Genomic DNA, 26518 nt, shown 5'->3' with positions numbered 1-26518 from the left:
AGGAAGCCGCGAACATATATTTTTTAGATGTCCTTTTTATGTTGAGATTCGTAGAGACACCATTGATCCTTCGCTGAAGAGGCTTGCCGATCTTTCAGACAAGTCTAAACTTAATTCTCTCCTTTTAGGCAAAGATCATAAGACGACCTGGCTGGTAGCCAGATTCTGCGCCCAGATTCGTAGGCACAGGTCATCCTCTAGAATAAAATAGCTTACTAGGGAAATGCTGAAGTTGCCCTTTGGAGTGCCTCAGGGTCAATTTTTTTATGGTAGCCCAAATCTCAGTTGTACGGGTGTATATATATCTCAATTTTAACACATGAGCTATTGCTGCAATCTGCTCCGATTGTATATTTTATCTTTATGAACGCTGTTTTTATTGTGTTATGTTATGTGAACTGGTCTTTGACTGTAATAAATAAATTATTATTAATTATCATTAACTAATAATTCTCCTCATAGTCTTTCTTGCAATATTTCAAATAATCATCCTTACAAAACTTCTTGCAATCCTACTAGCGTAATCTGTTAATTACAATTACTTTTCAAATAGTTCGTACATTTACTCCAATCTTCTAAGAATCTCTGGTCCCGCAGGTTTCGAATCCTTCCTGTTAATTTGTTCAGTTCTGCATAGTCCATCCATTTCATCGGCCATTCTTCTTTTGTCGGTAATTCTGCTTGCTTCCATTTTTGTGCCAATAATATTCTTACTGCCTTCACTGGCCAGGGATTTTTCTAATTGGATTTTTCAGGGGGAGCATCACTTCAGCAAATGACCCCGCCCCAGCTAAGCTGGGGTTGTTCTGGCCCTTCTCTGACCTCTGCGGCCCTTGACGTCTTCAAGTCATCTTTAATTATCTGCCCAAGCTGCTCTGCTAAGCAGCTGGGAAATAATGAGTGGCCTTCGGTCACGGCCCAGATGGACATTGCGTTACTAATGTCTCTCCAGCACAGAGATGACTTGAACTTATTGAATTTACAACCCAACTCTTCCTTCCTAGGAGCTCAAAGGTGGTGAACGTGGTTCAATCCCTCCTCATCTAAGGTTCACAACAACGCTGTGAGCCAGGTTAGGGCTGAGAAGGTAAGGGCTGGCCCAAGGTCGCCCAGGGAGCTCCATGGGTTTCACAGAATTGCAGAGTTGGAAGGGATCCCGGGGTCATCTAGTCCAACCCACTGCATTGCAGGAATCTCAACTAGATCATACATGTTAGGTGTCCATCCAACCTCTGCCTAAAAACCTCTTAGGAGAGCCCCCAACCTCCTGAGGGGGTCCGTTCTGCTGTTAAACAGCTCTTTCCGTCAGAGAGCTCTTCCTCATGTTTAGTCTGAATTGCCTTTCTTGTGACTTGAAGCCACGGGTTCGAGTCCTGCCCTCCAGAGCAGGAGAAAACAAGCTTGTTCGCTCTTCCATGGGACAGCCCTTTAGATATTTGAAGATGGCTCTCCTATCTCCTCTCGGTCTCCTCTTTTCCAGGCTCAACATACCCAGCTCCTTCAAGTTACCAGACCCAGGATCATCTTGGTTGCACACATTCCAGCTTGTCAATATCCTTCTTAAATTGTATTGCCCAGAACTGGACACAGCATTCCACGTGTGGTCTGCCCGAGGCAGAATAGAGTGGGACTATTACTTCCCTTGATCAGGACACTAGACTTCTTTTGATGCAGCCTAGAATAGCATTAGGGACGCGGGTGGTGCTGTGGTCTAAACCACAGGGCCTAGGGCTTGCCAATCAGAAGGTCGGCGGTTCGATTCCCCGCAATGGGGTGAGCTCCCGTTGCTCAGTCCCTGCTCCTTCCAACCTAGCAGTTTGAAAGCACATCAAAGTGCAAGTAGATAAATAGGTACCACTCTGGTGGGAAGGTAAATGGCGTTTCCATGCACTGCTCTGGTTTCCCAGAAGTGGCTTGGTCATGCTGGCCACATGACCCTTAAGCTGTCTGCAGACAAACGCTGGCTCCCTCGGCCAATAAAGCGAGATGAGCGCCGCAACCCCAGAGTCGGTCACGACTGGACCTAATGGCCAGGGGTCCCTTTACCTTTACCTAGAATAGCATTAGCCTTTTTTGCTGCTGCATCACACTGTTGATTCATGCTAAGCTTATGGTCGACCAAGACCCCTAGATCCCTTTCACATGTACAGTGGTACCTTGGGTTACAGACGCTTCAGGTTACAGACTCTTCAGGTTACAGACTCCGCTAACCCAGAAATAGAACTTTGGGTTAAGAACTTTGCTTCAGGATGAGAACAGAAATCACACTTTGGCAGTGGGAAGCCCCATTATCTAAAGTGGTGCTTCAGGTTAAGAACAGTTTCAGATTAAGAACGGACCTCCGGAACAAATTAAGTTCTTAACCCGAGGTACTGCTAGCAAGCCAGGTGTCCCTCATCCTATATTTTGGCATCTGCTTCTTCCTGTCTCAGTGCAGAACCTTACATCTGTCCCTACTGAAACTCATTTTGTTAGCCTGGGCCCAACTCTCCAACCTGTTTGAACCCTGGTCTCCACCAGTTCCTAGTCCAACCCTCTGTATAGACCATGGGTAGGCAAACTAAGGCCCGGGGGCCAGATCCAGCCCAATCGCCTTCTCAATCCAGCCCACGAACGGTCCGGGAATCAGCGTGTTTTTACATGAGTAGAATGTGCCCTTTTATTTAAAATGCATCTCTGGGTTATTTGTGGGGCATAGGAATTCGTTCATTTCCCCCCTGAAAATATAGTCTGGCCCCTCACAAGGTCTGAGGGACAGTGGACCGGCCCCCTGCTGAAAAAGTTTGCTGACCCCTGCGTACACCACCCCACCTCTACCACAGCTGGACCCCATAGGCTTCATCTGGTACTACAGTGATCACAAGGATTACAGGAGATCCACCTAGCTGAGTATTGTCTACAATGATTGCCAACAGCTCTCCAGGGCCTCAGAAGTCTCCCCTGGAAATGTCAGGACTTGAACCCAGGACCCTTGGCATGCTTTAAGTCTGAACAGCTTGCACACCTGGCTTCCGTACACTGCATGAATCTGAGGGGGAATATTTCCAACCGGTCTGTTGCCAGGGGAGCCTGGGAGAAACGCAGTCACCCTCAAGTTTGTAAACACAGCAGCTGATGTGAGGAGGTGGAAATCTTTCAAGAGCTACCAGATCCCCGGAGGAAGCCGGTTTGTTTCCAAACAGTGCTCCCCGAGGCCTGGAGGCAGCAGCACCGGGATCAAGAGTAAACATCGTTAACAAGGGCTGATGGCAAACATTTAGTTGGCTGGATCTCAGAGACAGGAAGGAAGGAAGGAAGTGATGCTCCAAAAGCTCAGGGGCAGAGAACTGGGGCATCTCTCCCCTCCCCAATGCCCTGGGTTCCAGCTCCCAGCAGCCCCTGCAAAAAGCCCAGCCAATGGTCAGGAATCATGGGATTTGTAGTCCCAGCTCCAACGCTACAGCCTCACTTCATCCCAAGAAAGCCCTTTCCAGCAGTTTTCTCAGGGTTCAGCGGCCGGCGATTGTTTGACAGTAGAGCCCGTCTGTTCCCATTTTACAGATCATGGAACCAGAGTCACGGGACATTGTGGAGGAAGGAGGGCTGCAGACTCATTTCCCCCTTCTTAGCTCCCATATTTAACAGTATTAATTAATACGTACAGTGGTACCTCGGGTTACAGACTCTTCAGGTTACAGACACTTCAGGTTACCCAGAAATAGTACCTCGGGTTAAGAACTTTGCTTCAGGATGAGAACAGAAATCGCAGCGGGAGGCCCTATTAGCTATAAAGTGGTACCTCAGGTTAAAAACAGTTTCAGGTTAAGAACAGACCTCCAGAATTAATTAAGTTCTTAATCTGTATTGGTCGTTGGCTCGTTTCCAGGTCCAATTCCAGGGGCTCGCATTGGTGTTTGAAGTCCTAATTGACCCAGGCTGCAAATATCTGAAAGGCCTCTTCCTCCTGCCATGGATTTTTTCGCTGAGATTCCTGCACTGCAGGGGGTTGGACTAGATGACCCCAAGGTCCCTTGCTATTCTACAATTCTTTGATTCCTTCCCTACAGATCCTCTCAGGTGCTGGGATCAGCTTCTTGGTAGTTCCTGTGCCCTCAGAGGCTTGGGGGAGGATGTTAGAATTCCTGCTCCATGATTGCAGTCATGGGATTTTTGTCTATCACAGGACGGTGTATGTTTTGACTCCACAGAGTGGGACGTGACAGAGACAGGATGTTTGTGTTACTGTGTTCCATGAAGTGGGACTATTGTCCTTTGTCCTTTTTCTCTCTGCTGTCTGATGCTAGAGAGAGAGGGAGCCATGTTGCAGTGCTCCGTGTGTGTTTATATGTAAATAAAGTAGATTAGCCAAAATGCTGAGTTGCTGAGGTCTGTTACGCAAGCTGCGAACACTCTGCGGATCCCTAAGTGTGCTGATGTCTGTTGGCATCGGTCGTTGTGATGTTCGGACAGAAGAAAGCTTTTGAAGCTCCCGAACGATCAACCAGGAGGGAGAGAACATGCCAGGCTGAACTCCTGACAGTAGCCCAGGGGGACATGGCCTTCTCTGTGGCAGCCCCTAAGCCGTGCAACTCCTCACAGAGATACATCTGGCACCTTCATTGTATTTTTTCAGAGGATGGTGAAGGGGCTTGAGGTGTGTGCTTTAAGGACGCACTTTATTTTCACGGCCGCAAGTTGTTTTAATTTTTTTTTAATGCTGGAACCCGCCTGGGAACCTTGGGGCGAAGGGGGGGGACAATTCATAACAATAACAACTATATGAAATGCAGAATATTTAATACTAACTCATATTAAACTGAGCAGCTATGGGCAAGTCTTTGCCTCAATTGTCCACCTGTAAAATGGGATTGTTATTGCAGCAACTTACACAGCGTCGTCCTCGCTTTCAGCACACAGCATCGTTTTGGAGCCGTCTCTTTGCACAACGCACATCAGACACTCGCGGGTTCTGCCTTCAGGAGGAGGGATGTCTGGAAAGCCAAAGGAGAGGCAGACAAAAGGGGGGGGGGAATTAGTTGGGGGGGAAATGTTTAAAATGCATAACTTTTTCATTAAAAAACCGAACCTTTTTTAAAAAAAGGAATTCTAGATGCCGAAACCCCAAGAGAGCAGAAAAAAATATTTATGTATGCGACCACAGCTGCATGGATGTTATTGGCCCAGAGATGGAAAGAAGATAAATATTCCTACACAGAGAAGAATGGCAGATGGATTTATGCCGAAATGGCTCAAATGACAGGAAGAATCAGAAATCAAGAAGACCAAAATTTCAATAAGGAATGGGAAAAATTTATAATTTATCTTAAAAACCATTGTAAACTGTTAGCAGGACCAGAATAACACTTGTAGTTTAATGGTGAATTTTGGACATAATGGAGATGGAAAGATTTGGATTATTATAAAAGATGCAGGAGGAAATGATTCAAAAAAAGGACTCACAAAGGGGAGGAGGAAAGTCCAGGGGATTCCTTGGAATCTAGTTTCTATGTTATATATTGGATATGTGATTGTAAAACTTTGATTTTTTAAAAATAAATGCTTTATTGATTGAAAATTGCATAACATAACTGTCAGGGGTTCAGAAGCAGAGACGCAGAGAAGGGAGGAGACAGAGAGCGAGGGGGAGGAATACGAAGGAAAGATGAGTGGGGATGACGAACCGAGATCGCCGAGCTTATCCAGGGAGTCCGAGGATTCCCAGAAGGGAGCGCCAGCAGTCAGAGCAAGGGGGGAAAGCAGGGGGACACCCCAGGAAGAAGGGTCCAGAGAGGAATCAGAGAGCAGCAGTTGGAGATCGGGACCCACGTACCCAGACGGGAACAGCGGGGAGAAAGGGGACCAGATATCGGGTTCCGGAGGCTTTCAGAAGGAGGGAGGGCATGAGTCAGGAGTAGTCACGCCCACCTCGGGGAGCGACGAAACGATCAAGAGGAAGGTTGAGAGTTGGGCGCGCGCGCCAAGTTCAAATGTAGCGGAAGCTGGCGCAGTAAGCAGCCCAGAGAGTGAACCAGGTCCCAAAGCCCGCCGCAAGGAGGCGGAAGGGTCAGGGGGGTCCGCGTCAGAAGAGAGTAGGAAAAAGGAGACCCCGGGGGGCAGAAGGACCCAGAGACGGAGGGAAAGGTGCAGGAGGTGGAGCAAGGCTAGGGTATTAAGCTGGTGTGCTAGAGGCGGAGACTCAGACGGGTCTTCGCCGGTCTGACCTAGAAGAAGTAGGGCTGCATATTGCAGTTTGGAAATGGAAGCTGTAATCCAATAAAGACTCTTCTAACCTGAACGCTGGCTAACGTGGTCCTATGTGAGCTGGGACTGAGTGGCAGCCCTGACAGTAAGACCCGTCCCATTTAAGCTTCGGACACCTGATACCTCGCAGCGGAGGCAGAAGCAGCGAGAGGAGGAAATTGGTGTTTGGGAGCGAGCTCACAACGGTTGGCAGAGATGACGGAAGCAGAGAAAATTTCAGCGCTGCAACAGGCAGTGACCCAATTGAACGCGGAGGTACAGGCATCCAAGAAAAGGGAGGAGGATGCGGCAGCCGCCTACAGAGATCTCCACGCCAGGTTTGAAGCATTGGTTAAGCATGGGCAGCCAGGACCCAGACCGGAGGGGGTTGGGTTGGCACGGAGAGCAGGAGGGCTTGTGGCTCACTTCGATGGGAATTTACAACAGTACCCCAATTTTCGAGCAGACGTAATGTGCGCACTGCAACTGCTGGCGAAAGACTTTAGGGATGAGGAAGAGAAAGTGGGGTTTATACTATCCCATTTGCATGGGGATGCTAAAGCGTGGCTACGCAATTTGTGGAGGGATAAAGATCCGGCGCTTCAGAATGCAGATGCCTTTATCAAAGCGATGGATGCGTGCTTTTTATCTACCATTGACGTGGATCTTGCCCGACGGGAGATTCATGGACTGAAACAAGGGAGGGCGAGCGTACGCCAGTATCACGCCCGCTTTTTTGCGCTGGTCAGTGCCTTGGAATGGGACCGGGATTCGCCCCCAGTCAGAGACCTCTTCTGGGAGGGATTAAGCAGTGCTGTTAAAGACGAAATTGCGAGGGGGGAGAGGCCCCGGAGCACGCAGGAGGTGGTCCAAAGGGCGCTGACTGTGGGGGTGAGGCTGGAAGAACGTCCGTGGTGCAGAGACGAAGGACGTGGAGGGCGCGAAGCAGCGAGAAGTTTCTCTTTCGTTCCCAGGGACGCTACGCGTGCGCAATCTACACCTCCGCCAGGAGGGGGAGTGGAACCTATGGAGGTGGGAGGAGCCAGGGCTCAGTCAGCTACCAGAGCCCCTGCACCGGCGGCAGTCAAGACTAAACCTCCTAGAGGGACCAGGAAGTGTTATATATGCGACAGCTCTCAACACTTGGCGAAAGAGTGTCCCCAGAGGAGCTCCAAGCACACTGCAGCCTCCGCAACGGTGAAAGCGGCCACGCAACACAGCGAACACCAGCAGGGAAACGACGATGTCTGGCTGGAGACAGAGGCACTGGGGCCCAGCCAGACGCATCACTGAAGCAGTCCCCAGCGATCTTGCAACCCACAGACCCCCTCCCACCCAAACCAGTAGTGCAACTCACAGCATCTCTCCAGCTGCCCGATGGCGTCACTATCGAAGTCCCGCTTTCTGTGGATTCTGGAAGCAACGCAGACTTTATAGCACAGGATTTTGTGGAGCAGCACGCTATACAGCTATTGCCGGCCACTCTGCCCCTGCAAGTCGTCACAGTGGATGGCAGAGAGTTGCTGGGGGGGCAGGTGGTGAAGCAAACGCCGCCAATGGTGATGCGCCTTGGCAACCACAGGGAAGTCATCAGTTTTAACGTCACACGACTGTCGGACACACCCATTGTGTTGGGCATGAGTTGGCTGGACAGGCACAGTCCGACACTGGCTTGGTACCAGCGACAGCTGATCTTCGGCTCCTCTTACTGCGCAGAACACTGCATCCTGCCCGGACAGGAGGGAGAGGAGGGGGAATCACAACTGCAGTTGGGAACGTTGCAAGCAGTCCCCCACAAATACGCAGACTTTCTGGAGGTCTTCTGCGAGAAGGAGGCAGACAAGTTACCACCGCACAGGCAATATGACTGCAAGATTGACCTCCTACCAGGGGCGACGCTACCGAAGGGGAGGCTGTATTCCATGTCTGAGGATGAACTACAGGAACTCAAACAGTTCATAGATCACAATTTGGAGCGCGGTTTCATCCGGGAGTCCAGGGCAGTAGGGGGCAGTCCTGTTTTCTTTGTGAAGAAGAAGGACACGCCCCAAAAGAGGCTGGTGGTGGATTTTCGCCTCTTGAACAAGATGACCAAGCCCTCTGATTTCCCCATGCCCAGGATTGATGACCTACTGGCGACGGTGCGCAAGGGACGCGTGTTTACCAAGTTGGACCTGCGAGGGGCGTACAATCTCATCCGCATGAGGGAGGGCGATGAGTGGAAGACAGCCATGTTCACGCCTCTGGGCACCTACGAGTACAGAGTGATGCCGTTTGGATTGCAAAACGGTTCTCACTGTTTTCAAGCTTTCATGCATCATGTGTTGGCGGGACTCCTCTACAAGAAGTGCGTCTGCTTTCTGGATGACATCCTGATATTCTCCGAGTCGCAGCAAGCGCATGACCAAGACGTTCGGGAGGTGCTGGAGAGGTTGCAGCAGCATAGACTGTACGCCAAACTGGAGAAGTGCCAGTTCGACACGACGGAGGTGGATTTCTTGGGTTACAAGTTGTCGGACAAGGGGCTAGCCATGGACAGCGCCAAGGTGCGAGCGGTGTTGGATTGGAAGAGCCCGCGCAACCGGAAGGAGGTCCAGCGGTTTGTCGGCTTCGCCAACTTCTATCGCAAGTTTATCAAAGGGTTCGCGATGCAGACGGCGGCTATTACGGACACGCTAAGCTCCAAGAAAAAGAAATTCATCTGGACGGAGCAGGCAGAGCAGTCCTTTCAGGCACTCAAGCGTCTCTTCGCGTCGGAAGAGCAACTGCTGCATATCGACCCCAGCAGACCGATGCGGGTAGAGACAGACGCGTCCGATAGAGCAGTGGGAGCTGTCCTGCTGCAGAGGGACCCACAGGGGGTCTGGAGACCGGGAGCGTTCTACTCCAGAAAGCTCAGCAAGTCGGAGCAGAACTACACCATCTGGGACAGGGAGTTGCTTGCCATTCATGCAGCATTCAAAGCATGGAGGCACTTCCTGATCGGCGCCAAGCACACGGTGCAGGTCTGCACGGACCACAAGAATCTGGAGCACTGGCGCACGGCGAAGTTCCTGAACCAGAGGCAGATACGTTGGGCGGAGTTCTTTGCTGACTTTGATTTCCGAATAGAGTACGTCCCAGGCGACACCAACATCATGGCGGATGCACTGTCCCGAAAACCGCAATACCTCGAAGAGGCGACGCCAGCGGCAGCCATGCACATCTTCGCGCCAACAGCGTGGGCGTGCGCTTCAGCCACAGTAGACCTGGATGCGGTGCGGCGGGCGTTGCAGGACGACTCATTCGCGCAGGCGAAGATGGCCGAGGTGCACAAGGGCACGGCGAAGAGCGACGAGTTCCAGATACGGGACGGCTTGCTCTTACGTAAAGGGGCCATCTACGTGCCTGGAGATGAACTTCGCGCCAAGGTACTGCAGCAGTTGCACGACGCACCCACGGCCGGGCACTTTGGCACGGAAAAAACGGTGGAATTAGTCGCAAGGGACTTTTGGTGGCCCAGACTGAGAGGGGAAGTCGCGGACTACGTCGCGAGGTGCGACACCTGCCAGAGGGCCAAGCCGGTGCACAAACCACCGGCGGGACTGCTCGAACCGCTGCAAACGCCGTTTGAACCGTGGGAGAGGGTGGCCCTGGACTTTGTCACGGATCTACCCAGCTCGAGAGGCAAGACGGCTGTACTAGTGGTGGTGGACTTGTTCACCAAGATGGCACACTTCATACCGTGTGCGAAGGTGGCCACGGCAGAACAAACAGCCAAACTGTTCATAGATCACGTGTTCAAAGTGCACGGGCTGCCGCGGTCTATACTGTCCGACCGCGGTCGCCAGTTCATCTCGAATTTCTGGCAGAAGCTGATGGGCTTCCTGAACGTCAAAATCAACCTGACATCAGCGAGACACCCGCAGACCAACGGGCAAGCGGAGAGGGTCAATGCCATCATGCAGCAGTACCTGAGATGCTATGCCAATCAACAGCCTGCGACGTGGGTGGATTACCTGCCGCTCGCCGAGTTCGCCTACAACAACACGAAGCACGTGTCCACAGGGGTGACACCGTTCTTCGCCAACAATGGGAGGAATCCCAGAACCTTCCCGGGACTGGACAGAGTGGGGGAAGGGGAACCGCAGACGGCGGACGCTTTCGCGTCTGAGTTGCAGGAGGTCCACGATCAACTCCGACGGCAGCTGGAGCTAGCGAAGCACGCATACAAGGTGCAAGCGGACAAGCACAGGCGGGTTGGCGAAGAGATCCGAGTGGGAGACTGGGTCTGGTTGGCAGCCCACGCAGTGCCGACCAGATCGTTAGCCAAAAAGAAGTTGGGGCACAAGCAACTCGGTCCATACCAAGTCGAAGCGCAGATCAACCCAGTAGCTTTCAGGCTGGTGCTCCCGGAGGGTTCCAGGATGCATCCGGTGTTCCACAGGTCGGTGCTCACTCCCTACAGGACACCTCACAGGTTCCAGGAACCAGGAACAGCACCGAGTCCGTCTCAGGAGCGGTCGGAGGCGGGAAGATTGCCACAGCAGGACCCCATCAACGAAGTCACGGAGATTTTGGACTCCAGATGGGGGGAAGACGGAGTGGAATACCTCCTAGCCAGGGAGGGCACCCGGGCTAGTGCTAATAGCTGGGTGCCAGACTACGCTTTGGAGGAACCCCTGCTCAAGGACGAGTTTCATGCCCTTTTCCCACACAGACCCATGCCAGCAGGCTTCTTCGACGACTGGTTGTTCACGCCCACACTTTCCTCCAGCACGTTCCATGGCTTCGACTCGGACGGGGAGCCCGCACAGCGCACACATTCCCCAGAGGGGTCACCGGAGGGTTCGGCGTCCGACACCTCGTATTGGTGGGACGATCGGCCAGAGGAGCAGTGGCGCCGGAGGTGGCTGGAGATGCCAGGTCAAGCGACCGACGCAGAGACTGACATGGACGTGTGCGGGGAGGATCTCGGTTTCGAGCACGGCGGCACTGAAATGGAGGCGGAGCAGCTCACCGTTGACGAACGCGAGGAGGAAGACTCGGAGGTCTTCAGTTGGCGGCCAGCAACGAGGAGCGAACTGTATCCGGCATTCACTCCTGTGATGATGGAGCACCCTGCAACCACCCTTGAAAGTGGGGAGGGGGGAAGGGGGGGCTTCGAGGGGGGGATGGATGTCAGGGGTTCAGAAGCAGAGACGCAGAGAAGGGAGGAGACAGAGAGCGAGGGGGAGGAATACGAAGGAAAGATGAGTGGGGATGACGAACCGAGATCGCCGAGCTTATCCAGGGAGTCCGAGGATTCCCAGAAGGGAGCGCCAGCAGTCAGAGCAAGGGGGGAAAGCAGGGGGACACCCCAGGAAGAAGGGTCCAGAGAGGAATCAGAGAGCAGCAGTTGGAGATCGGGACCCACGTACCCAGACGGGAACAGCGGGGAGAAAGGGGACCAGATATCGGGTTCCGGAGGCTTTCAGAAGGAGGGAGGGCATGAGTCAGGAGTAGTCACGCCCACCTCGGGGAGCGACGAAACGATCAAGAGGAAGGTTGAGAGTTGGGCGCGCGCGCCAAGTTCAAATGTAGCGGAAGCTGGCGCAGTAAGCAGCCCAGAGAGTGAACCAGGTCCCAAAGCCCGCCGCAAGGAGGCGGAAGGGTCAGGGGGGTCCGCGTCAGAAGAGAGTAGGAAAAAGGAGACCCCGGGGGGCAGAAGGACCCAGAGACGGAGGGAAAGGCGCAGGAGGTGGAGCAAGGCTAGGGTATTAAGCTGGTGTGCTAGAGGCGGAGACTCAGACGGGTCTTCGCCGGTCTGACCTAGAAGAAGTAGGGCTGCATATTGCAGTTTGGAAATGGAAGCTGTAATCCAATAAAGACTCTTCTAACCTGAACGCTGGCTAACGTGGTCCTATGTGAGCTGGGACTGAGTGGCAGCCCTGACAATAACAAAGATGATCAACTGACGTTAAGCTAAAAATAAAAGTATACAATCTTTCATTCCTTAACTGATACTTGCTTTTTGTGATTCAATTTAACTTGACCTCCGATCCTCCCATTGCGTCCCCTGATTAAATTCCTTAAATTTGCACTTGCCTAAAGTTTCTCCCGGTTGTCTGACTTACTGTCCGTTTTATCAAATTTTCCTATTTTACACAAAGTAAAACTTTGATTTGAAAACCAAATAAACGAATTAGGAAAGAAAGTAGGTTCAGACGATGAAGGCGTCAGAAATGAATGTGTGCTCCCCTGCTTTGCATTCAGAAGGTCTGCAGAGTGAGCGTGCATACTTCTCGGGAAAAGTTTTCAAGCGACACAGCAGGAAAAGCAGCTGTGCACCAAGACATAGTAGACTACTGGGTGGAGAGGAGCTCAGTGGAACAGCAGCTGCTGTGAACTGGAGGAAGCTGGTAAAGGACCCCTGAACAGTGAAGTCCAGTCAAAGGCGACTATGGGGTTGCGGCGCTCATCTCGCTTCCAGGCCAAGGGATCCGGTGTTTGTCCACAGACAGTTTTTCCAGGTCATGTGGCCAGCAGGACTAAACAGCTTCCGGTGCCATGACGGAAGCCAGAGCGCACAGAAATGCCGTTTACCTTCCCGCCGCAGCGGTACCTATTTATCTACTCACACTGGTGTGCTTTCGAACTGCTAGGTTGGCAGGAGCTGGGACAGAGCAACAGGAGCTCACCCTGGCGTGGGGATTCGAAAAGCCGACCTTCCGTTTGGCAAGCCCAAGAGGCTCAGTTGTTTAGACCACAGCGCCACACACATCCTTAAGGGCTTTAAAGGTAAAGGTAAAGGACCCCTGGATGGTGAAGTCCAGTCGCAGATGACTCTGGGGTTGTGGCGTTCATCTCGCTTTCAGGCCGAAGGAGCCAGCGTTTGTCCGCAGACAGTTCTTCTGGGTCATGTGGCCAGCAGGACGAAACCGCTTCTGGCACAACGGGACACCGCGACGGAAACCAGAGCACACAGAAACGCCGTTTACCTTCCTGCCACAGTGGTACCTATTTATCTACTTGCACTGGCATGCTTTCGAAATGCCAGGTTGGCAGGAGCTGGGACAGAGCAACGGCAGCTCACCAACCTTCCGATCGGCAAGCCCAAGAGGCTCAGAGGTTTAGACCACAGCGCAACCCACATCCAGAGGAAGCTGGAGGAACATTCGACTGCCAGCCTTGCTCGGCTTCTGTCCCTGGAATCGGGGGGGGGGGGAGAGGGAGAGATGCCATCCTGACCTTGGTGCCAGGCAGCATCCTTTACGGGACCCCTTCCCACTCCCACTCCCAGGACCCTCCTTGCCCAAAGCCTGTCGATTCTATACAAGCTCACCCACCCCTTGGGCAGGGAAGACGGAAACCAGAAACTACACTAAACATGGTCTTTATTTAATAAAATAATAGATGAGACATTTTGCTCTAATCGTGTTCATTAAACTGCGTTCAACGTGTTGATTAAAACGCCTGGTCAGAATATCTTTATTAATTTCCCATTACTTTGCCTGGGATCAGGTTCAAAGGACCTTGTAATTAATCAAGGAGTTATTATCCCTCTTGTTCTGTTTTTTTTAAAAACCCCTCAGAATTCAGTTTCCCACAAAACCACACTCAATGTGCTTGGTAGTCAAAGGTTTACCAAATGGTCTTCCCACAGATGGGCTGAAGCGCAGAGATTGGAGGATTGGAGAGATTGGCCCCTTGCTATTACAGGGGCCGGATCCGTCCAAGGCCCTATCTATGGACCGTTAAGAGGCAGCTGGGATGCCTGTATGCTACCTTTCCTATCGTTTAGCTTTTCATCCATCGCTTTTTACAAAGCAACTTCCAAAGATGTTTGACACAGGACTGCCATAAATACAAAGGGAACACGATTTTTGAAAACCGTACACAATACTAAAAGGGCTCAGAGAGAGAGAGAGAGAGATCTTTTAGTGTGACAGCATCATTTCCCTGATCTGGTAGGCTTTTCTTATGTTCTGATGCTGCCTGCCAGTGTAGACAATACTGAGCTAGATGGATCAACAAGACAGGCGAACTAATGCCAGTGTACTGGAAGAAGCAAAGATCACCAGGTTTGAAGCAATGATTCTTCAACATCAACTTTGTTGGACTGGTCATGTTGTGAGGATGCCTGATGATCGTCTTCCAAAGCAACTGCTCTATTCCAAACTTAAACATGGAAAGCATAATGCTGGTGGTCAACAAAAGAGGTTCAAAGACTCTCTCAAGGCAAATCTAAAAAATGGAGTATAAGCACTGACAAATGGGAAACACTGGCCTGCGAGCGCTGCAGTTGGAGAACTTTTTTCCCTTTTAAAGGAAAGCAGGAATTTTTACTTGGCATTGTAGGGGAGGACATTAAGAGACAGGATAGCAAATTGTTTTTATATGCAACAACAGCAGCAAGAATATTATTGGCACAGAAATGGAAGCAAGAAGAGTTACCGACGAAAGAAGAATGGCAGATGAAATTGATGGACTATGCAGAATTGGATAAATTAACAGGAAGGATTCGAAACCTGCGGGACCAGAGATTCTTAGAAGACTGGAGTAAATATACGAACTATTTGAAAAGTAATAGTAATGAACAGATTACGCTAGTAGGACTGCAAGAAGTTTTGTAAGGAGGATGTATGAAATATTGCAAGAAAGACTATGAGGAGAATTATTAGTTAATGATAATAGATAAATTAATAATAATAATTAGTAATAGATAAATTAAGAAATGCAAAATAAGTGATAAAAACAGGAAATCATCAGAGGTGTTGACAGAAGTCTAAAATTTTGTATAAGATAAGAAGTTACCGTATTTTTCACTCTATAGGACGCACTTTTTCCCCTTCAAAAATGAAGGGGAAATGTGTGTGCGTCCTACAGAGCGAAGACGCCATAGCCCCGCGGCTCTCTCCCAGCTGGAGAGGTGACGTGCGACTATGGTAGGAACCTCTACAGCCCCATGTCACCTCTCCAGCCGGGAGAGCACTCGCGGGGCTAAAGCAGCCCCCCGCGACCTTCTCCCGGCTGGAGAGGTGACGCGCGGCTATGGCAGGAGCCTCTACAGCCCCGCGTCACCTCTGCAGCCGGGAGAGCGTGCGGGGCTAAAGAAGCCATAGCCCCGCGACCCTCTCCCGGCTGGAGAGGTGACGCGCGGCTATGGCAGGAGCCTCTCCGCTGCGCCTTTCCGCTGCTCCCTGACCTGCTCTTTGGGGCTGGTGGTGGGCTTCCCCCCGCCAGCCCCAAAGAGCAGGTCGAAAGGAACCTGAAGCCTGGAGAGCGAGAGGGGTCAGTGCACACCGACCCCTCTCACTCTCCAGGCTTCCAAGGTAGCCGCCTGAACGCACCTTAAACGGCACCTTGTTTTAGAGCGGGAAAACAAGAGGGGGAAAGTTCTCCCCCTCTCTGTGCAGCGCCTCCTGCCGCTTCACTGAAGGGGCGCTGGGCAGAGAGGGGGAGAATTTTTTTTCCTTGTTCTTCCCCCTCTAAAACAAAGTGCGTCCTATTGTCCGGTGCGTCCTATGGTGCGAAAAATACGGTATGTTAAATGATTGTTGGAAATGATATGTTAAAAAAACTAATTATTTTTTTAAAAAAAGGAAATGATATGTTAAAAAAATTAATATAAATATATATAAATAAAGGAAAGCAGGAATTCTCAAAGCCTCAATGGTGGGTTGCGCATGGAAGCTCCCACAGCTCATTTCACCCAAAAACTCGCAGGAGAGGCCCAGAATCAGCCCAAGGCTTCCCGCTGCTGGAGGACCAAAAACATGACGATTTGGAAGGGAAAGTCTGTGGCAAAGCAAGGAATCAGCCGCACGCAGCCAAGAGAGCCGAATGCCTCTGAATGTCAGGTTCGCTGCTGCAACCGACAGAGTAATTGGGACCTTGGGGAGAAGCTGCCGACTCGGTGGCTCCTGCTGAAACCACAACAAACTAACGGCAGTGCAAGATCTGGCAAGGATCCCAGAGACACTCAGGAGATGGGGCAGCGTTCAGAAGAGACCAGACGAGAGAGAGGGAGGACAGTGTCCCCTCCCCCCAAACTCCATCCAAGTTCCACTCTTGGCATGCAGAAGAAGGGATCAGGGAAAAAAAAAGCATTGATTTGTTATAAAAAGAAAAGTGCAAACTTAGCAGAAAGAAAGAAAACAGGGAATCAAAATTCAAAACCGTAAAGTGTCACAGCCTGGAAGGACAAAAGGACAAAGACTCAGCGCACCTCCAAAAGGGATCGAAAAGTATTTACTCGTAACAGAGATTCCCATTTCAAATCATAAAGATTTGCAAAAATGAAAGTATTCTCCATCCGTTGGCTCCATCGTTCCTGAAACTAAAGGTTCTATGTAGTCCTTAATGAGCCAGCCATTTGCATAGGCTGATAGCACTGAAGGAAACACATGCCTCAATATTTGCATAAGAAATAAAACCATGCCTTTTTTTTAAAAAAAAGGGGTTGTTTGAGCTATGCCCTTTAGAGACATTAAGCATACGAAATCTTTTTTCAAGAAGGGCAATTTGCCAAACCCTTCGATACCAGCGATCTAAATTATTAAGGTGAAAGAACTTCCAAGATTTGGCAACGATGTCTCTGGATTTCTCTGCCTGACTGTGAAACCTTCCGGGGCGTGTAATCAACAAAGCTTTAATTAGACCCAGGCGAATTAGCCCCCAAATCTATTTCCAGTTATTGGGGCCCTGCCCTTAAACCTGTGATGGGAGTATCCTTGCCACCAGGCAAGACTGCCGTTTTCAAAATCACCGCAACCAGCTCCATATGTGGTACTTGGGAGGGAGGTTACTGCACCAGGGCAGAGGTCTGATACACTTGGCTGGGTCTCAGCTGCCCCAAATTTTCTGCCTTGACGTCAGTAGGAAATCCAGCCTCGAGTCAAAACGCAGAGAGCAAACTTGTCTGTCCCTGACCTGAGCTGGGCTTGGAAGCAAATCTTCTTTGCGCTTGGAGGTCACAGTGGGGTGAAGGGAGGGGGAAATTCTGCCTCAGAGATTTCTGTTGGGCTTTTGCTATTCCCCTGTCCCTGATGGTTAGAATTGAATTGAAATGCTTTATTGACGGGACGCGGGTGGCGCTGTGGGTTAAACCACAGAGCCTAGGACTTGCCGATCAGAAGGTCGGCAGTTTGAATCCCCGCGACGGGGTGAGCTCCCGTTGCTCAGTCCCTGCTCCTGCCAACCTAGCAGTTCGAAAGCACGTCAAAGTGCAAGTAAATAAATAGGCACTGCTCCGGCGGGAAAGTAAACGGCGTTTCTGTGTGCTGCTCTGGTTCACCAGAAGTGGCTTAGTCCTGCTGGCCACATGACCCAGAAGCTGTACGCCGGCTCCCTCGGCCAGTAAAGCGAGATGAGTGCCGCAACCCCAGAATCGGTCACGACTGGACCTAATGGTCAGGGGTCCCTTTACCTTTACTTTATTGTCACTTGCACAACTTGTATACAGTGAGATTACAGGAGCACCCCCCACCCAGCTCTCTTAGTCTTAATTCCCCTCATTTACTGATACACACCCACCAAACCCCAAAGTCAGTTGCCCTGTTGTTATCTTTTCATTCAGCACCCTGACAGCCCACGGATAGAAGCTGTTCTTTACCCTGTTGGTGCGACTAATCATGCTTCTATATCTTCTGCCCGAGGGCAGGAAATCAAGAAAGTGCCGGCCAGGGTGTGAATCATCCCTGAGAAATTTCCTCTCTCTCCTGAGGCAACCTTCTTCCGCTATTTCATCCAGTGGATTCACCGGACAGCCCGTAATATCTTGTGCTGTATTCACCACCCTCTGTAGGCACTTCCTATCCGTTGATGTCAAACCAGGGTACCACACCGTGACGCAGTAGGAAAGGACACTTTCTATTGTGGACCGGTAGAAGGAGATCATCAAATGTTGATTGACATCATTCTTCCGCAATACAGTGGTACCTCTGGATGCGAACGGGATCCGTTCCGGAGCCCCGTTTGCATCCAGAAGTGAACACAACCCACGTCCGCGTGTCTGCGCATGTGCAGGTCATGATTCACTGCTTCTGCGTATGCGCGTGACATCATTTTTACTGTCTGCGCATGCGCGAGCGGCGAAACCCAGAAGTAACGAGCTCCATTACTTCCTGGTCGCCACAGCGCGCAACCTGAAAATACTTATTCCAAAGCTACTTCAACCCGAGGTATGACTGTACTCTGAGGAGATGGAGTCTCTGTTAGGCTTTCTTAACCACTTGGGTTGTATTTATTTTCCAAGTAAGGTCTTCACTAAGATAAACTCCTGGGAATTTAAAGGAAGAGACTCTCTCCACACAGCCCTCCCCGATGTACAGCAGGGCTAGCTGTTCTCTCTTCCTCCGAAAGAGAGCAGTGGACTAAGACTTGGAAGAGGAGGGTTCGAATCCCCACTCAAGCAACAAAGCTCGCTGTGTGACCCTGGGCCAGACACAGCCTCGTTCAGCCTGACCTACCTCAAAGGGTTGTTGTGAGAATAAAACGGAAGGGACAAAAATTATGTCCCTGACTCTGAGATCCTGGGAGGAAAGGTGGGATATAAATGTAATAAATGAGGTGCTGAATCGATTTTATTCCGCTTCCCATGAAATACCTCGAAGCGACTTCATGGGAAAACCAAGAACAATAAAGCAATTCAAAGCCATTCCAATTTCATGCATGAAAAATTATTCTGAATCAAACAGATTTGAGAATGGTGTTGGGATATAAAGACTCTCAAATTTTGGGAAGAAGAAATTTTTTTCATCCTGCGCAGACAAACAATGAAATACAGCTAATTTAAATGTAATAGTTGAGTTGAAACTGCAAAGAGATAGAAGGAAGTCAACAAATTTATAAGGGACTCAAACCAGTATGAAGGTAATTTCTTTTTAGGATTTTGTGTATAGAATGTTTAGGTTATGGTTTGTACTCTTTAAATAATGTTGTTTTTGATAAATGTTTTTCTGTTTTGTTTTGATTTTTTTTTGTTGAGTTTTTATTTTTCCTTTCTTTTCTTTATTAATATTTTTTGTATTATTTTCCTTTTCATTGTTGTCCTGTTTACCTTAGATCTTTATACATTTCTACTCTGTATTTTGCACTAATTTTTTTTCCTTACCTCAGAATATGTGATTTAGGATCACTTTATTTTTTTTATTCTTTGTAAATTTCAAAAATGTAATAAAGTTGTTGTTTTTAAAAAGTCACATTTTGGGAAGAGGAATTTGACTTTTTCAAGCGTTCAGGCTGGAAGAGCGGCGAGTTCCCTTTCAGCCCCAGCTGTAGCCAGGGAGGAAAAATGAGATGAACAGGTCACTTAAAGTTTATTGAACATTATGCATCAATATCCCGGAATCCCCTGCAGGGAGTGAGCTGCAAACTGGCAGGCAGCTTGGGCAACTGCAGAGCGTTGCAATTTTTAATTTTAATTTTTTGCTGCTGGAAGACTCAGCAAGGAGAGGCATGGAGCTGCATGAACCAGCCCTCTGTTTGGGCTGTTTCTTTCCATCCATTGTCTGCGAAAGAATGCTCTGTGTGACTCAGCACTGTGGTACCAAGCAGTGCAAGAGCAAAAACACGCCAACAGAGGGAGGAGAGGCAGAAAGAGGGCAGAGGGAGGAATGTTGCTTCTGCCCCAGGGAGGAAAGCTGGTACAACGGGATCAGTTAAGCTGAATTGATTAAACTAACATTTTCAAATGGGGTTTTGAAAAAATGTGCAATTAATTCTTTGGGCTCCATGATCACTGCAGATGGTGACAGCAATCACGAAATTAAAAGACTCCTGCTTCTTGGGAGAAAAGCAATGACCAACTTAGACAGTATCTTTAAAAGCAGAGACATCACCTTGCCAACAAAAGTCCATATAGTTAAAGCTATGGTTTCCCCAGTAGTGATGTATGGAAGTGAGAGCTGGACCATAAAGAAGGCTTATCGCGGAAGAATTGACGCTTTTGAATTCTGGTGCTGGAGGAGACACTTGAGAGTCCCATGGACTGCAAGAAGATCAGACCTCTCCATTCTGAAGGAAATCAGCCCTGAGTGCTCACTGGAAGGACAGATCCTGAAGCTGAGGATCCAGTACTTTGGCCACCTCATGAGAAGAGAAGACTCCCTGGAAAAGACCCTGATGTTGGGAAAGATGGAGGGCACAAGGAGAAGGGGACGACAGAGGACAAGATGGTTGGACAGTGTTCTCGAAGCTACCAACATGAGTTTGACCAAACTGTGGGAGGCAGTGGAAGACAGGAGTGCCTGGCGTGCTCTGGTCCAGGGGGTCACGAAGAGTCAGACACGACTAAACAACAACAGCAATTCACTAAATCACAGAACTGTACATTTGGAAGGGACCTGGGACAGAAATCTCAGCTGCAGCATCCATGACAGATGGTCACCCAAACTCTGCTTAAAAACCTCCAAGGAAGGAGTATCCACAGATTCCCAAGGTGATGAGGGACGTTGCTTCCTTGGCTATGAAGGGCAACAAGGAATATCATGCAAGAACTGGAATTTTGTTTATCCATTTGAAACAAGAGAACGCAGAACTTCCACCCGCTTTGAATTTCATCATAGCATCGTCTTTCTTAGTGAGTTGTGCAGGCCGCTGTTCTGAATTATGCTTTTTAAACAGGGTAGCGGGCCCTGGGGATGAGTTTGTGGAGCCAAGAGTTTGGGGACCACTGCTGTAGACAACCCTATATTTCCTGCACCTTTCCATCTCTCCAAGCCTTCCTCCAAACACCACCTGCCCCTAGGCAGCAATGACAAGTCGAAAAATAAACGTAGGAAGGATGCCTGATGCTGACGCAGACCTCGGCGGCCGCTGAGACCATATAACACTGGTTTTGAAAGACCTACACTGGCTCCCAGTATGTTTCCGAGCACAATTCAAAGTCTTGGTGCTGACCTTGAAAGCCTCGGCCAATATATAGCATCTCCACTCCCATCGTTCTACCGAGACACTGAGGTCCAGCGCTGAGGGCCTTCTTGTGGTTCCCTCACTGCGAGAAGCCAAGCTACAGGGAACCAGGCAGAGGGCCTTCTTGGTGGTGGCGCCCACCCTGTGGAATGCCCTCCCACCAGATGTCAAAGAGAAGAACAACTACCAGACTTTTAGAAGACATCTTAAGGCAGCCCTGTTCAGGGAAGTTTTTAATATTTAATTGCTGTATTGTTTTTAACACTTGATTGGGAGCCGCCCAGAGTGGCTGGGGAAACTCAGCCAGATGGGCGGGGTATAAATAATAAATTATTATTATTATTATTATTATTATTATTATTATTATTAACAAGAGGAGGGGTTTATGGGGGAAAGCAGCCGGCAGGGGAAGGGTGAAGCATCCCTCCCCACCACCGTCTCTCTGCTGCAACACAGCACTGTCCCCTGAGGATGTTTTGCCGCAGAGAATGCGCCTCTGAGCCTCTTTTATGTAACCAGAGCTGTTTTGTAAATATCAGGTGGGTCCCCAGAGGCAAAGGGAAGGCAGGCAATTCAACGGAAGGACTCCGAGAAGGATTTGTAACATGGTCTCTTGGAACAGATGATGAAAAATATTAAGTATGTTGGCAAACCGGCTTACTATAAACATATGCAATGAGATCCAATATACCTCTTTGATAGTCTGAAGGCCTCTCATCAGATGTCAAGGAGATAAATAACTCTACAACTTTTAGAAGGCATCTGAAGGAAGCCCAGTATAGGGAAGTTTTTTAAGTCTGGTGTTTTGTTATGCTTCTGTATCTGTCGGAAGCTGCCCAGAGTGGCTGGGGAAACCAAGAATAAAATAATAAAAATGATAAAATAAATCATCATCATCATCAAGGCTTGGTGCAAGTGGGAAGCAATTCAGTTCAGCCCTATTTTTCAGCCCCTTTCCACACTCGAAGACCCGGTGTGGTGTAGCAGTTACGAGTGCTGGACTAGGACCAGAGGGAGACCAGGGTTCGAATTCTCACTTAGCCACGAAGCTCACCGGCAACCTTGTACCAGTCACTGCCTCTCAGCCCAAACTCCCTCACAGTGGGGATTAAATGAGGAGGGGGGAGAGATATGCACACAGCCTTAAGTTCCTTGGTGGGGGCTGGAAAAAGCGAGATATAATAATAATAATAATAATAATAATAATAATAATAATAATAATAATAATAATAATTTATTTATACCCCGCTCATCTGGCTGAGTTTCCCCAGCCACTCTGGGCGGCTTCCAACAAAACACTAAAATACAATAACCTATTAAACATTAAAAGCTTCCCTAAACAGGGCTGCCTTCAGATGTCTTCTAAAAGTTTGGTAGTTGTTCTCTTTGACATCTGGTGGGAGGGTGTTCCACAGGGCAGGCGCCACCACTGAGAAGGCCCTCTGCCTGGTTCCCTGTAACTTGGCTTCTTGAAGCGAGGGAACAGCCAGAAGGCCCTCGGCGCTGGACCTCAGTGTCTGGGCTGAATGATGGGGGTGGAGACGCTCCTTCAGGTCTACTGAACCAGGGCCATTTAGAGCTTTCAAGGTCAGCACCAACACTTTGAATTGTGCTCGGAAACGTACTGGGAGCCAATGTAGGTCTTTCAAGATATAAGCACAATGAACAAACAGATGCAGTCTTAAGGACTAACAACTTGTTTAAGGAAAAATTAAACGGCGGCTCCCCAGGCGGTTTCGATTCCGGCGTCAGAAAAACACCAGCGCTCCCTGTCCCTGCAGGATCGCGCGCGTCGGCGCGGTTCACAAGCGACAAGCGAACACTCACCGCGGCACTCGCGGCCCGTCCGGACGTCCCTGCAGTTGAACTTGATGTTGATCCGGCCATCCATATCGCGTCCGGTGTCGTCGTGGTAGTAGACGAGGGTGCCGTCGACCCACAAGACGAACCAGTTCCTTTTCCAGCGTCTCAGGATGGAGCCTGCGGAGGGAGGAAAGAGAGAGAGAAAGAAAGAGAGAGAGAAAGAAAGAAAGAGAGAGAGAGAGAGAGAGGTTCTGAATTGCCAAAAAAAGTTGTAAAAGCATTTTTGTATGCCACAACTGTTAAGTTGTGGGTGAACATATAAGACGACATAGTGATTCTTCAAACAGCTCTTGTTTATTCACAGGCCAGGACAGAACTGAACTGAAGGGTTCAGTCAGCCTGCTTATATAGAGCTCCAGTACAACGTTACTGTAACAACTTTCTAAAACTATCCAATCACTGGACGTCACATTGGATCCCTTATTTGCATAACTATCTACAGTATCCCCCTGCTGGCCCAGGGTGAGAACTTCAGTACATAACAACAACTGCAGCATGGATTTTACTAGCCAAAAAAAATGGAAAACACAAGAACTACCAACGGTAGAAGAACGGCAGATGAAGATGGTGGAGTTTATGGAGCTGGCTGATCTCACCGGGAGAATCCGCGACCAGAAAGAAGAGGAACACCAAGAAGATTGGAAGAAATTTAAATACTATTTGAATAAATATTGTAATATTAAAGATATGTAACCACTTGAAAGAATTAATTAGGCCTAGGATTAAATTAGGATTAAATAAATAAATAAATAAGAAAATGCACGATATGAAGTTAGGAAATTTGATTATGACTGGAATACGGTTTTATGAAATAACGATATTGGAAACTGCTACATTTAATTACTAAGAAATTCAGATGGAAGAGATTAGAGGAAGTCAAGTAATATGTTTATGAAGATGGATTTCAATCAAGTTTTAGTTTATGTGGTGATATATGGGAAATTTGAAGTATTTTATGTTTCATATTTTTTCTTTTCCTTATTCTTTTTCTTTTATTACTGTTTATTCTCGCTTTTGTTATGCTTTTGTATGAAAAATAATAAATATTATTGTGAAGGGGAAAAAAGAGAAAGAGAGAGAGAGAGAGGGAAGGGTGGAGAAAGGTGACTACGGAGACGAAAAAAGTGGAGATGATATAGCAGTATGCAAATATAATGCCTCGTTTTTTTGCCAGCCCTTCTTGAAGTGCCGAGGTCAATGCGCCTCTCTATTTACATATCCCTCGCCCAGCTCTGGAGCCAGAAAAAGCGATGAAAAGCTGTCCCCAAGCCAAAGCCGGGGGCACGATCCACAGAGAAAGGCTGCCTTGCTTCCTGTGGGGCTCTGATGCCCTCCGCAGTTTGCTGACTCTGTTTCCCAGCCATATTCCTCTCGTATTCTGCCCCGTCGGCTGGATTTCTGTTCTGCTTTTTTATATATATAAACAAAGAGGCTCCGGGATCAAATGTCTACTAAAAGCATTTGACACGAGAAAAGAAGCTGGTTTCGCTGAGGGGCAGGGAGCAATGGGAAACTTTTGCTTGCCTTTTTGAAAAAAAAGAGAGAGAGAAATACAGTTTATATTTTGCTTTTGTGGGCAGCTGCAGGTAGGATGACTAAAGCACAGAAGGGATTTGGGAGCAGAGGAAGCCTTGGTGAAATTCCCAGGGTGGTTTAATAATCCATCTGTCTTCTAAAATATAACTCTGGGAATTGTAGCTCTGCGAGGGGAACAGGAACCTCCTAACAATTCTCTTTAGAAGACATCTGAAGGCAGACCTGTTTAGGGACGTTTTTAATGTTTGATGTTTTATTGTATTTTTAATATTTTGTTAATATTTTGTTGGGAGCCACCCAGAGTGGCTGGGGAAACCCAGCCAGATGGGCGGGGTATAAATAAATTATTATTATTATTATTATTATTATTATTATTATTATTATTATTAGTGCACCATTAACAAACTACAGCTCCCAGAATTCTCTGGGAGACGCCATGACACAGCGCTTTAAATATGCAATATGAATGTGTAAAGTATACAATTCTTCTGAACAACATGCGTGTGCTTTTTTTTTAAAAAAATAATATTTATTAATAATTTCAAAATTACAGAAAAGAAAGGAAAAAAATTAAAAACAACACTACAATACATAGGGGGGGGAAAACAAGAAAAAGAAAAAAACAAGACATAAAAACCAATGCAACAATACAGCAAAAAGATAAAAAAGAAGGAAAAAAAGACACAAATCCCATATTACATATCTTTAACTTCCATTTGCTTGTTTCATTGACCTCCTCACACCTCCCTTTTTGTATTCTAGTTTGATTGATTATTTCAGCAAATTCTTTCCATCTTTCTCAATTTTTACTAAATAATTTATCTTGACAATTTAACCTATTAATTAACTCAACAAATCCTTTCCATCCTTTCCCCATATTCTGTTATACAAATTACCTTAAGTTATTTAACCTTATCTTACCAAAAAATACTTTAGAGCTTAACGCTTAATACTCGATTATACATAATTCCTGGTATCTTTTCTACTAGAGTCATATAGTTTCATTCCAACATTTTCCCTAATGTTCATTAATTTTAGGCTAATTCCCTAGAAATTTTTTTTTCTTCATAATTTTTTTTCCAATCTTCATCCAACGTCTCTTCTTCCTGGTCTCGGGTCGTGTCAGTCCTTACTGTCCATTCCATCTAGTCCATCAACCTGGTAATCTAATGTCCGAGGCCCTTAAGTCTTTTCCATGTCCCTTCTGCAGATCTTCTTGTTTATACCTGCACTTTTCCTTGTCTTTTGTTGGTCTCTTTCTTAGTTTCTTTCCTTTCTCGTTGGGGAGTAGGTCTCTGGGGGATTCCAACCCCAAATTATCTTCGTCTCCCTTCATCCAACCAGCCCATTCCCCAGAGTCCCACTCCCCACAATCATCAATGTAGTCCAAAAAATATTTAAAAACATATTTCGAGGTCTCTCCAAAGTTAAGAACCTCCTCAGCTCCAGACTCCCCCTGGCCGACTCCAACTTCAATCTTCAAAGACAGCAGCTTATGCTCCTGTAGGGCCTTGGGTCCCTCCATTTGTATTATTTGAGGTGCAACCGCAACCTCGTCCATTATCTTCTGCACTTGCCCAATCAGTACAGGTTCCTGAGTTGGTCCCTGAATAGTTTCTGTATCAATATTCCCTGTTTGTCCACAGTTATTAACCACAACAGTCATCAAATCCATTTTCTCATTCATCAAATCCATCTTCTCATGCATCTGTTCCAGCAAGGCACTTGTCTTGCATAAAGCAAGCACCAAAACTTCCTCCCAGCTCATATTTAGTCAAGGTCAAAAGGACTGGTCCCACAATCTTAATCTGACAGCTGTAGAGTCCTCAAGTAGACTGCAGCAACAATTTAGCAAGCTCCCTCTAGAGGAGACAATTTCTATTTGTATCCATTTTTTTTAAGGCAAGTCCAACAAAGGAAAATTACTTTCATTTTTCAGATATTTTGTTTCTTTAGAATGCAGAAGGCAACATTGGAATCAATTTATTTCTCTTCTTTAGCTATCTGTCAAAGTATTCCATTCACA

At 48.2% G+C, this 26518-nt stretch overlaps 1 protein-coding gene and 1 long non-coding RNA gene across 5 annotated transcripts in view; both read right to left on the bottom strand.

Moving 5' to 3' along the window:
* Positions 1-26518, bottom strand: part of LOC308588853 — a 271876-nt gene that overhangs the window by 121193 nt on the left and 124165 nt on the right. The gene's annotated exons all lie outside the window — the stretch shown is intronic.
* PLEKHB1 (pleckstrin homology domain containing B1) overlaps positions 1-26518 on the bottom strand; it is a 49364-nt gene that overhangs the window by 15980 nt on the left and 6866 nt on the right. For all 4 annotated transcript variants that reach the window (XM_081197487.1, XM_081197485.1, XM_081197486.1 and 1 more), the window contains 2 exons: positions 22921-23073; positions 4868-4970 (listed from right to left, as the gene is read on the bottom strand). In XM_081197487.1, coding sequence (XP_081053613.1) covers positions 4868-4970; positions 22921-23073 — 256 coding nt within the window. The remainder of the gene's footprint in view (positions 1-4867; positions 4971-22920; positions 23074-26518) is intronic.

This window comes from Podarcis bocagei (assembly GCF_964188305.1).
Source record: "Podarcis bocagei genome assembly, chromosome: 6".
Classification (NCBI taxonomy): Eukaryota; Metazoa; Chordata; class Lepidosauria; order Squamata; family Lacertidae; genus Podarcis; species Podarcis bocagei.
The sequence above is the reverse complement of the archived record's forward strand: the minus strand, read 5'-3'. Positions and strand labels throughout refer to the sequence as shown.